The sequence below is a fragment of the Trichomycterus rosablanca genome, chromosome 17, assembly GCF_030014385.1.
Source record: "Trichomycterus rosablanca isolate fTriRos1 chromosome 17, fTriRos1.hap1, whole genome shotgun sequence".
NCBI lineage: Eukaryota > Metazoa > Chordata > Actinopteri > Siluriformes > Trichomycteridae > Trichomycterus > Trichomycterus rosablanca.
The window spans coordinates 29,557,315-29,569,814 of NC_086004.1; the positions used below are offsets into that span (position 1 = coordinate 29,557,315).

The window sequence follows — 12,500 nt, forward strand, 5'->3', positions numbered from 1 at the left end:
TCTAAACATTTCTGAGATGTATTCTGGGCCGAACCCATTCAGTGATTTATAGACCAGTAGCAGCACTTTAAATTCTATTCTGTAACTAACCGGAAGCCAGTGTAGAGATTTTAGAACTGGAGTGATGTGCTCAGTTCTCTTCGTCTTAGTTAGAACTCTAGCAGCAGCGTTCTGAATGAGCTGTAACTGTTTAATGGTCTTTTTGGGAAGTCCAGTAAAGAGACCATTACAATAGTCCACCCTACTGGAGATAAAAGCATGGATCAGCTTCTCTAGATCTTGTTGGCACACTAGACCCTTGATTTTGGATATATTTCTAAGATGGTAGAAGGCTGTTTTGGTGATGGTTTTTATATGGCTGGTGAATGTGAGATCTGAGTCTATTAGAACGCCAAGATTTCTGACTTGGTCTTTGGTTTTTAGAGCCCGGGAACTGAGGTGCTCACTGACACTAATCCTCTTCTCTTTGCTGCCAAACACAACAATCTCTGTTTTGTCCTTATTTAACTGTAAAAAATTCTGGCTCATCCATTTATTGATATCCTCTAAACACTGACACAGTGAATCTATTGGGCTGTAATCATCTGGTGAGAGAGCCAGATATATCTGTGTGTCATCTGCATAACTATGGTAATCAATGTTGTTAGCCTGTAGCATTTGGCCTAATGGCAGCATATAAAGATTGAACAGAAGAGGTCCGAGAACTGATCCCTGTTGGATTCCACATGTCATAGCAGTTCAGTTTACACTGCAGTTCAGTTCAGTTCAGGACAGGACAGATAATTACAGGTTACCCATGATTTAGCAGTTTAAAATCGAACCAAACCATCACATCTGAGAGTTCAAAATGTTCTGAAATGTTCAGTAGATCAGAAGATTGGAGCGGTTTTGGGCCGGTGTTTTTTTTCTATCGCTGTTAACTGTAGTTCTTGTTTTAATCGTCACTTCGGCATGCTGTGCATATTTAGCATAGCTCTTCTGTAGTTAACTGTGTGATTCTAAAGGTCTACATTCTCAACCTCTGGCTGAGGTCTGGAGCTGCTCACATTCAGGTTTTGTTAATTGAAGTGTTTACGTCACTGAATTGTTCTGGCTTTAAATGTCCTGCGATTAAACTAACGAGTCTGGGCTGATCTGAGGTCTTTACCGACTGTACCACGACAAAAACATGGGTGTTACTCTGAAAAACAACCATCATACTTATAATGCAAACTAAACCCCATTCAAGTAAGGACATTTCTGTGTGCCTGTACTGTATTCAATTAAAAACTACAGTGTAATACAGTGTTTTACTAGAATTGATATAATCAGCAAAACAGATTGACTGAAACGTCGTGCCGTGTCACATTTGTTCCCTTATACGTCACCAAACGTTCCGAAAACGGCTCCAGATCCACCGCAACCCCGATCAGGATACAGCTCTTACTAAATATCACTGACTGGATGCATTAAATCCCAAACATGATCCTGAAAAGAAGCTCATTATTTATTTCATTCTAATAAAATACGCTGTAACACACTTTTGAACTTTAAATAATTAAGTTTAAGCTTTGGAGCATTCAAATGTGGATTAGTTTGGCTTTATTTACGAACATAAGTGTGTGTGGGCTCGTGTTTTATGTTTGCACTCCATTGTCAGCCCATGTTCTGGTCCACTTCCAGACACACCCGAACCTTAGGTAAGTCAGAACTAGAACATGACCTCAACATAGCATTTATAAATATACTGACAGAAGGAATTATCTTTACATTAAATGAACATTAAAAAGCAAAAACATTTGAATAAAATACGGAAATATAAACATTTTCTTCACAATAATTACTTGATATACGTAGGTGTACCATTGTAATTATTGTAATCTATTGTCTGTCCTTGCATGTATCACATAGTCTGTCTGTTACATGTCTGAATGTCCATCTGCACTATTGCACTATGTGCACCTTGGGATAGCCAATGTAATCTCGCTATATGCACCACTCTCAAAACTTTGCATCCCAGTAATAATGTGCAATTTATAGGGACTGTGCAAATAACTCTCTTCTTTTTTTTAAAAAAGTTCTTTAAAGCCCACATGTGTATTTTGGTATCTAGATGTGTATATGTTGTGTGTTGTACATACATGTACGGGTGGCACGGTGGCTCAGTGGGTAGCACTGTCGCCTCACGGCAAGAAGGTCCTGTGTTCGATCCCTAGGTGGGGCGGTTCGGGTCCTTTCTGTGTGGAGTTTGCATGTTCTCCCCGTGTCCGCGTGAGTTTTCTTCCGGGTGCTCCGGTTTCCTCAGACAGTCCAAAGACGTGCAAGTGAGGTGAATTGGAGACGCTAAATTGTCCATGACTGTGTTTGATATAAAGAAGTCACAAAATTAAAAGGATATAAATCCAAGTTAGATTTCATACACTTGTTGAAAGTGGGTTTGGCTAAATCACAAAACTTATAATAATTAGTATAATTGTCTAAATACTTGTGAGCTATTATAAACGTATGAAAGCGTATTTCAGGACTGAACTCTTGTCAGAAGCTTCTCAGAGGAGCGGTTGTTGTTCTAGCTGAAAAGATCACACAGTGGTCACTCTATTAGCACTTTATTGGCATTTTTTTAAATTGGAAGTCCAACAAGATTGTGGTCAGTGTCCAAATACTTTTGACCAATTATAAACGTATAAAAACATACTTTAGGACAGAACTCCTGTCAGAAGCGTGGCTGTTGTTAAAGCTGATCACACATGGATAAGTCTATTAGCACTTTATTAGCATTTTTTAATCGGATGTCCAACAAGATCGTGGTCGGTGTCCTAATACTTTTGGTCGTGTGTGCATCTGAACACCCCCCCCCCCCCCCCCCCCCCCCCCGGTCCATGCAGTGTGGCCTGAGAGCCTACAGGGGGCGGTAGTCGTGATTTACCCCGTGACCAGCAGGGCGAAAGAAATTGCACCTACGCTGGCTTGTTCTTTCTTTTAATCGTGGTTTTTATTAACAAGAATGGCTTCAACAATCAGCACTCAGCGAGGACAGGTGAGTCCGTGAGACTTTAGTTTACTATGATTATAACAGCTGACGCGAAAACAAAAAGCTAATTCACATTTACAACGCGCTTTCAAGTAAGTACCCGTCAGCGTTGTGTTTTTTCTACCCGTTTTCGGACAAGTCGCTGTGATTGGCTCATACGGTTCAGCTCCGCGCTCTGATTGGATAGACGTTTGTTTTTACAAGTAATCCACTAATCAACTGAAATGTTGCGCAATGCGGGTGGGGGAAAAATGTCTCCCGTTAGGTAAACAGCTAACCTATTGCAACAACGTCATCGATTTAACTCACATTGTATTTAAATACGTTTATATATCTACATTGATGTAAGTGTCAGTAGTAAATTAATGATTTGTAAATGCTGCAAATGTACCAACTAGTGTGTTTATTGTTGATGTCAAGAAGCTAACAGCTGATCATATTTACTGTCTGTGAATAAGAACAAACGTCATCAAGTCATTATTATTATTATATATAATTATCATTATTAGTAGTAATATTACTTACTATACACCGATCAGCCATAACATTAAAACCACCTCCTTGTTTCTACACTCACTGTCCATTTTATCGGATCCACTTACCATATTGAAGCACTTTGTAGTTCTACAATTACTGACTGTAGTCCATCTGCTTTTCTACATGCTTTGTTACCCTGTTTCATGCTGTTCTTCAATGGTCAGGACCCCCACAGGACCCCCACAGAGCAGGTATTATTTAGGTGGTGGATGATTCTCAGCACTGCAGTGACACTGACATGGTGGTGGTGTGTTAGTGTGTGTTGTGCTGGTATGAGTGGTTCAGACACAGCAGCGCTGCTGGAGTTTTTAAACACCGGGTCCACTCACTGTCCACTCTATTAGACACTCCTACCTGGTTGGTCCACCTTGTAGATGTAAAGTCAGAGACGATCGCTCATCTATTGCTGCTGTTTGAGTCGGTCATCTTCTAGACCTTCATCAGTGGTCACAGGACGCTGCCCACGGGGCGCTGTTGGCTGGATATATTTGGTTGGTGGACTATTCTCAGTCCAACAGTGACAGTGAGGTGTTTAAAAACTCCAGCAGCGCTGCTGTGTGTGATCCACTCATCAGAATCAGAATCGGGCTTTATTGGCCAAGTATGCTCACACATACAAGGAATTTGTTTTTGGTTACACAGATGCTTGCAGTGCACGAAAAAATACAATACAGACAATCTTATTCACACAGCTCACTCTCTCTCTAACACACACATTCATACCTGTAAACATAGAAAACATTGTAAACATTTAGCATGTGCAATTTACATTGTAATTTTAAAAAGGTGCAGTTTTGTGCAATATAAAAACTATAGAAAATATAAAAATATATAAATATGAAATGGAAGTAAAGGTGAAAATCCTGTGTATGCCATTACATAAATGAAATAGGTAGTTTTTGGTTTTCATACCAGCACAACACACACTAACACACCACCACCATGTCAGTGTCACTGCAGTGCTGAGAATCATCCACCACCTAAATAATACCTGCTCTGTGGGGGTCCTGTGGGGGTCCTGACCATTGAAGAACAGGGTGAAAGGGGGCTAGCATGCAGAGAAACAGATGGACTACAGTCAGTAATTGTAGAATTAGCAGTAAATAAACTTAAAAAGAGCCTCACAGTAAAGATAAACCGGAGCAGCGCGCGCGTGTGTGTGTGTGTGTGTGTGTGTGTGTGTGTGTGTGTGTGTTTGTGCCTTTAGAAGAGACGCTTTGTTCACAGTATCGCTATAAGTGATTAATTGATTCATGAGTCGATTCGTTTTTATGTGAAGCGTAAGTTTCTCTTCTCGGTTATCTCTCCGTGTTTACTGTTATTAATTAAATGTCGTGGTTTTAAATAAACACCAACTACTACAGAACATTCTGTGTGACTCTCTTACATTAAAAAGCTTCATTAAACTGCTATTACCACAGATCTGTAACCGAGTCAGACTCGTTCCGTCTAAGGAGCTAAAAGTTCAGCAGATGATCCTGAACTAACGAATTTGCTAATGAATAAACTTTTGCCTCTGATTGGCTCTGTAACGTTTTCTGTTCTCATCTACATCACAAGTAAGAACCGCTTACGATTTACCAAAGTGAACCAGGAGTTTATATAACGTGCTGATAGAATCCACTCAGATGTGACCGGGTTGAATTATCTTTTTAAAGTAAATATTACAATCAGCAAAATTACATCGTAAGAGCTTTCACGATGGTTTCTGTACGATGGGTGATGAATGGTGATGTGATGGTTGGTGCTTCGTAGCTCAAAGTCTGGATCGATCCACTGAGCTGTTAACTTAACATGGTCTTTATATATCACACCATCGGATCGGCTGCTTTTAGGAAATATCGTCCGATCGCCGATAGCATATTTTGATTACAAATCGGCCGATACCGATTCGTAGCCGATCGATCGTCCCATGGCCCATAAAAACATTTCCTGTGGGGGGCGGCACGGTGGCTCGGTGGGTAGCACTGTCGCCTCACAGCAAGAAGGTCCTGGGTTCGATCCTCAGGTGGGGCGGTCCGGGTCCTTTCTGTGTGGAGTTTGCATGTTCTACTAGTGTCTGTGTGGGTTTTCTCCGGGAGCTCCGGTTTCCTCCCACAGTCCAAAGACGTGCAAGTGAGGTGAACTGGAGATACAAAATTGTCCATGACTGTTTGTGTTTGAAATTAAACTTGATCTGATGAATCTTGTGTAAGCAGCAGAGATGTTCACGAGTCACAAAATACGAGTCCGAGTCGAGTCACGAGTCAATATAATAAACACAAAACATATATTATAAATGTAGCGTAGAAATAAAGAAATAATCTGTAAGTTCAGATAAAAACAACAACAGATTAGCGAGTGTATTTAGTCGTTTTACTTCGTGTCTTTACTTTCCTCCTCATTGTGTAAATGAATGTAATTCCTGTAACAAGAAGGTTCCAGTTAAAAGCTTCAACTGATACGTTTTGTTTTCATTACAGAACGAAAGCGCTCGATAAATCACGGCACAGCGGCCAAAATCCCAAACACAGCAAAAACCATCATAACCGCTGCTTACCTGAGCTTCTGTTCTTCCAGATGCTATTACATTTATAAGCGTGCGTCCCATTAGGAACAGAATCCGTTATTTTGTAAACGTGCTTATAATTAAAAACCTCCAAACTTTTCCCGGTGGTGAAGTAAAACAGGAAGTCGTTAGAAAGCCGATCGAGCGTTTCATTACCACGTCATCTGTGTGACGCAAACCGAATAAATGCAGATAACAGCATTTCTTACTAACAATTACAATCAGAAGCTCTGATTGGTTCAGAAAGCGTCTTTCAACCATCAGCGCCGATTCTGTAGGAGCGTTCCATTCACATGATCTGTTCCTGTGAAGTGCACTACGTAGGGTATTCCACCATTCCACCAAGTGAGATTCCAAAGGTAGGGAGCGACGCTTCATCGCTAAAAAGGCCGGAGCGTTATTAGAGAGCAGAAAATGACACGATCAGAATATAATATATAATTTTTTGTCACCGGTAACTAATGTTGACACACAGGTTGTTGTCTACGAGTCATTTTTTGCGACTCAGACTCGAGTCCCCGTCTCTGGTAAGCAGTAACAACCTGTCCTGTCCTGTCATGAATGTAACCAAAGTACTTAAAGCATGACATTAAAACCTTAACAAATAAGTTATTGCACATTAATTTATTGCACAAATGATGAACCCTTAAATAAATATGCATCAGAATTTGGTTATTTTGACTGATCTGAGTGCTGGACCATAATGCATCGGTTTTATCACTCTGGTGTGTTTTATGTGCGGCGTGCACAGATGTCAGTGTTGCTAAATCCTGTTCTAAATGTTGTACGATCAGCGTGGTGAACATGTTAAACTGTTTAATACTATTTTAGCCGCTCATATAAAGAATTTACTGGAATATTTGTGTCCAGAAAGCGTTTTTAAAGTCTAAAAACTGAAGAATAAGCATTGGACTGTATTATTTAGGGTTAAACACGTGAGGGATTTAGGCCGAGTTGTCGGTACTCAACTCTTCGCCTCTCCGTGATCGGGCCGTGACCTGAATACCTTCTGTAAGTAAACATGCTACTTCCAGCATTATGTTGCAAACTTCTGGAGAGCAATAGCACGAATTCTAATCGAATGACACACTCTGGACTTTACCATTCCTGGACTTTACTTCTAATTGCAGCATTTTTGAGAGATGAGTGAACGTCACTGCTGGTAGTTACAGTAAATGTGGGTGACGCCGGAGCGGTCGGTCCTGTGCAGCCAGTTCTGAATGGAAGAAATACGACGGCACGCCTACCGAAGCTTAAATAGGTTCCTGGAGCTGATCAGGCATCATTCTGTTCTCCTCCTATGATCCAGCAGCAAGACCTCTGAGCTACAATGGTGCCGCCAAAGAACACGGTACGCTTACCTGTACACTTACCTGAGAGGGAGATTCAGGTGTTGGGATTTTGGATACGGATACGAATGGATGTTCAATGGAATTATTATTATTATTATTATTATTATTATTTCATCAGAGATGAAGCAGTAATAATTTCATCATTGAGTAGAGTCACGTTTGGGGAGTTTAATTGTAAATAATCTGATCACACAGGACAGTTTTATAGTTTGTGTTTTATATATTTGTGTATTTATATTCAGTAATTCATGTATATTCATGAGCCGAGCTGTATGTGGGTTAATTTAAGCTTTTTCGTTCCCCTCCCGTGTTTGTGGTTTGTTGTTATGTGAATGGCGGCTCATCCTTATTTTCCAAGGCGTGATTCTGTATGACCTCACTGTTAATCCTCTCTTTGTATTGAATGTGAACGTTCCCGCCCGGTTACCCGATTGTTAATCTAATTGTTCTTCTCTCTGCGTCTCTGTGTTCAGGTGTACGTCGGGGAACTGCCGAAGGACTTCCTTCGGATCACCCCGACTGTGCAGCAGCAGCAGGTGCAGATTGATGCTCAAAAGGCGCAGGAGATGCAGTTCGACGGGAACATGAACTCCCCCGGCCGGATCAGCATCACCGTGGTTCAGGTGAGACCTGCTCACAGGACACAATTCTATTCTATTCAACTCAATTCTATTTTATTCAATATTATTCTAGCATGACTGTTTTAGTAAGTACAAAACTGCCAGAGCATTAAATGACACAGTTTTATAAATATATAAGAGGAAATATTTTAAAGCAAATATAAAAAGAAATATAAAAAAAGCCAAAACAGGTGTGTATAATGAGTGAACACTGTCTCTGTGTAGGTCCATCATGGCAGTGTGTGTGTGTGTAAGTGTGGAATTTAGGATGAAGGTTCTAAAGCATTTTATAGTAGATTACCGGTATGTGAGTGTATTTTGGACACTCTGTTAAGAGGTGCAGCTCAGTGTCTGTAGTGTTGGTGTTGCACTGTGTCCACACACTCTGCTTGGTGGGGAGCCAGGATTCCTTATAGCGTCCGGTCTCAATGGCCACTGCATGTTACTCTGTGTTTGGGTTCGAGTTCTCCAGTAGCTGATGTACTTTAAGTGTTATGATTTGGTTGTGTATTCTGATGTGTAGTGTCTGTGAGTGTTTGAGTAGTGTGAGTGTCTGTGTGTGTGTTTGTGTAGTCACTCACGATGTTGAGTTAAAAACAATACCGTCTCAAACGCTTATGCTTTCTTTGGCGTGTTGAAAATGCACAACATTCAGCATCAATTATTAAATGCACAGTTTTCCCTTCGCATGGGGCTCCTGTTGGGTGTCGGTCATTGTTAGGACAACTGTAAATTGACCTAAATTAAATTGCGCATTCACAATTACGATTACGATACGATTATTTACAATCATGTGCACTGTGATGCAGAAGAGAAATGACAGCACTGTTAAAGTTAGTCGTTGAACCTAGGAGGCCCCTGAAATGCCCAGGGCCCAAGGTCAAATACAGTACTTGTCTTGCATACACGTTTTAGTGATCGTCCCTGATTGGTGTATTTTAGTTTAAACAATTTGAACCAAACCAAATGAAAAACAATCCTCAATTTCTTAATAAAAAATACAATTATATTAAAGAACACATATAAATAACAAACTACAAACTAATACAACACTGGACTTGAAGGACTATAGACTGATTAAAAATTTTACCTACTCCTCCTGACGTGAATATAAACATTGAGTAAGTACGGCATAAAAAAATCTCAATAAATAAATAAATAGTATATTTTCGTTTTATGGGGTTGTGTTATGATTTTTGGAAAGAAAAGTCCTCAAACGGTCTAGTCTCTAAGTAAAAATCTCAGATAGCTCAAATACAGAGAGTTTACCTAAAACCTTCCACCCATTTTAAAAACAACAGTATAACAATAAACCATGAGTCTATCGTGACTAATGCCATGTGTCTCATCTGGGAGTTTTATTTACACCTTGACCAGCCATCATTGCGACTGACAGAGTGTGGGCGTGATTAATCCCTAATTCGTTTACCAGGATTATCAGTTCATAGATTTCTCAGGAATAAAACGAGTACGTGTATTCCCTCCTTCTTTTTTTAGGGTAAACTGGCTAAAAACTACGGCATGACACGGATGGACCCGTACTGCAGGATCCGGCTGGGCTATGCGGTCTACGAGACGCCCACGGCGCACAACGGAGCCAAAAACCCACGCTGGAACAAAGTGATCCAGTGCCCACTGCCCCCTAATGTGGACTCCTTCTACCTGGAGATCTATGATGAGGTTAGATACTATAATCTGAAACATTAACTCTATAATCTGAAGCGTTAATCTTTGAGACGTGGGAATTGGCGACCTCTCTGGTGGAAATGTGTTACTGCAAGCATGTTTAGGAAAAACATTTAGGCATTTCAGCAGATCTGGGTATCAAAAAGTGCCTTTATTTCATTTTTAAGACACATAATCAGTACAGGTTCAGAACATTTTTGAGTACTTTTCTTCCCTGAGTGACGTTTATGATGTCTTGTATTGTAGAGGGCGTTTTCAATGGATGACCGCATCGCCTGGACTCACGTCACGATTCCAGAGAATCTAAAGAAGGGTCTAGTGGTGGATGAGTGGTTCAGCCTGAGTGGGAGACAGGGCGATGATAAAGAGGGCATGATCAACCTAGTCATGTCCTATTCTGTAAGTTTCACACACACACACACACACACAATTATTCCTCCAATATAGTCCTATATAATCTATACAAAATGTAAAGATGTTGTTCTTTGTTCTAACATTCATTCTTTGTTTCTTTTCCATGATGTGCAGTCCCTGGCAGCAGGAATGGTGATGCCATCTCAGCCCGTAGTCCTAATGCCCACAGTTTACCAGCAGGGCGTCGGCTACGTGCCTATCCCAGGTATTTACAGCTCTGTGTTTATTCTGCTCTGTGGTGTTTAGCATAGCTTACAGATGAAGTGATTTGGGTAGAAACAGCTCAACATTTCATCAGCATGAGATTCACACTATATAATACAAGCTTTACAAAATCAGGTTTTAGTTCCACACTGCAGCTTTAAAATTAAAACTTAAGAAGCTCTGACTGTATTTTTAATTATTCATGTATATTTTTTTATTTTAGGAGTGCCCGCTGTACCAGGCGTCTACAACCAGGGCGTGATGCCAATGGGAATGCCCAGCAGCGCCCCCCAGCAGCCGCTGTACAGCGAGCAGGACCTGAGGGCCCTGGGCGACATGTTTCCCGACGTGGAGAAGGAGGTGATCCGAAGCGTGATGGAGGCGCAGCACGGGAACAAGGACGCCGCCATCAACTGGCTGCTGCAGATGGCCGAGGAGGTTTAAACCCGCCCGCGGCGCTCGCTCGGGTACATGCCAAGTCCTCACGTGTAGCACTTTCATCAGTTTTCCTGAAATATGTCCATCATGTTGAAAGTCTCACCGTCGCTGAACTGAGTCGGATCGTTGAAATAATTTCACTGAAACTGAGAGACTCATGTTCTGTACATTATTATTGATTCTAATTCATGTTCAGTATTTTTTGTATTTGTAGTTTTATTTGGTTCGCTCTGGACGAGCTCGTCTGTAAAGGCGCATTCCCGTGTCTCGACCACGCGTCTGTATAAATTCAGCTCAATCTATAAAAGCATAGAAATATATTTAATGGATTGTATATAATCAGATGAATAATAAAGTTCTATTTCCAGAAATGTAAATCGGCGCTTCTGTATGCGGAACGTCAGCGTGATGAAGTCGTGTAGCGCTTGTTAAACACACACACACACTTTAACACGAGTGTGAACGCACACGCTGTTCTGCAACACGTCATAACCACTGTTTTCATTTCTAATGTTGAGCATTTTAGAGGAACGTGGTGATCTTAGGGGTTTGAATCCCAGTCTGGGCTCATGTAGCATGGCGTAAAGTAAGCCTAGTCGTCCGGGACACACGTCGGTGCACTGTCGGTGCCGGTCCCAAGCCCGGATCATTAGGAAGGTCGAGTCCAGGAAAATCATCCGGCGTCGAAGCAATTCAATCCTGCTGTCATACGTGACCCGACGGCTCTGGATTAGCGTACAGATTAGAAATCCTGGCCCATTTCTATTCACAGTTCAATCAAAAGTCTAAACGAACTCGATCTGATTTAGAAGTATCAGACACGCGTATCAGAACCAGGATCGCTCTGCTCTCGCTTTGCTAACGCTGTGCGCAATGCCAAAGGTTTTTTCTTTGAAGCGCGTGTTTGTGTAGCAGAGGTTTTATTTTTTTCTTTCATGTTTTTATCAGGATGTTCGAGGTTTAAAGCAACATGCTAACAGTGACTGATTTTTGCTGTACAACCCCTCGCCCCCCCCCCCCCTCCCTGAAATGGCACTGTGTTGCTCATGTTAAGCTTCATAAATCCTGTATTTTAGTTTTGTTTAGTTGATACTGTATTTCTTTTTTGTTTTGTTTAGTTTTGTTTAGTTGATACTGTATTTCTCTGTGTGCACATAATTGTGTGTTTGTGAATCCTTGATCTTGTACATTGAACCGAATGAAGCTTTGATGCTATTTGTTGTATCTTGTATTCTGAATAAAAGATTTAAAAGTAATCACATCGAGTTGATGTATCTTTTTTTTTAATGCTTGTTCTCCTGATTTTTTTTTTAGCGCGTCCAATTTTTACCCGATTGCGTTATGCTTCCTCTCTTCCTCGCTGCGCTGTGCTGACCCCAATCCCCCCCCCGGGATTGAGGACAGCGAACTGACACACGTCCCCTTCGACACATGTGCAGTAGCCCACTGCATCTTTGCACCTGCACGAGGCGAGTTCATATGTGGATCAGCTTTGTGATCGGCATTATTCCTCGACTCGAGTTTTTAGTTCCCTATCCGGCTCCCTCCCTGGATGAACAACAGCCAAACGTTCACGGCAGTTGTAGCCTAGCGGTTAAGGTACTGGACTAGTAATCGACTGTCACTTTTGGACTCTTGAGCAAGGCCCTTAACCTTCAATTGCTTAGACAATGTACCGTCACAGTTCTGTA

The 12,500-nt window shown here is 41.3% G+C and overlaps 1 protein-coding gene across 5 annotated transcripts; it reads left to right on the top strand.

Annotated features, from left to right (window-relative positions):
• Positions 1 to 2,920: 2,920 nt before the first annotated feature.
• On the top strand, positions 2,921 to 12,065 carry tollip (toll interacting protein). 5 transcript variants are annotated; one of them, XM_063012982.1, is made up of 8 exons: positions 2,982 to 3,016; positions 7,021 to 7,106; positions 7,226 to 7,446; positions 7,921 to 8,070; positions 9,565 to 9,747; positions 10,000 to 10,152; positions 10,282 to 10,372; positions 10,595 to 12,065. In XM_063012982.1, exons 3-8 carry the CDS (start codon positions 7,426 to 7,428, stop codon positions 10,813 to 10,815), a joined length of 819 nt encoding a protein of 272 aa, XP_062869052.1. In that variant the 5' UTR covers positions 2,982 to 3,016; positions 7,021 to 7,106; positions 7,226 to 7,425; the 3' UTR covers positions 10,816 to 12,065. The 5 variants fall into 5 exon arrangements, with proteins under 5 accessions (XP_062869050.1, XP_062869053.1, XP_062869052.1 ...); XM_063012983.1 differs by lacking the exon at positions 7,021 to 7,106 and having other exon boundaries at positions 2,935 to 3,016; XM_063012981.1 differs by having other exon boundaries at positions 7,021 to 7,446.
• The last annotated feature ends 435 nt before the right edge of the window (positions 12,066 to 12,500 follow it).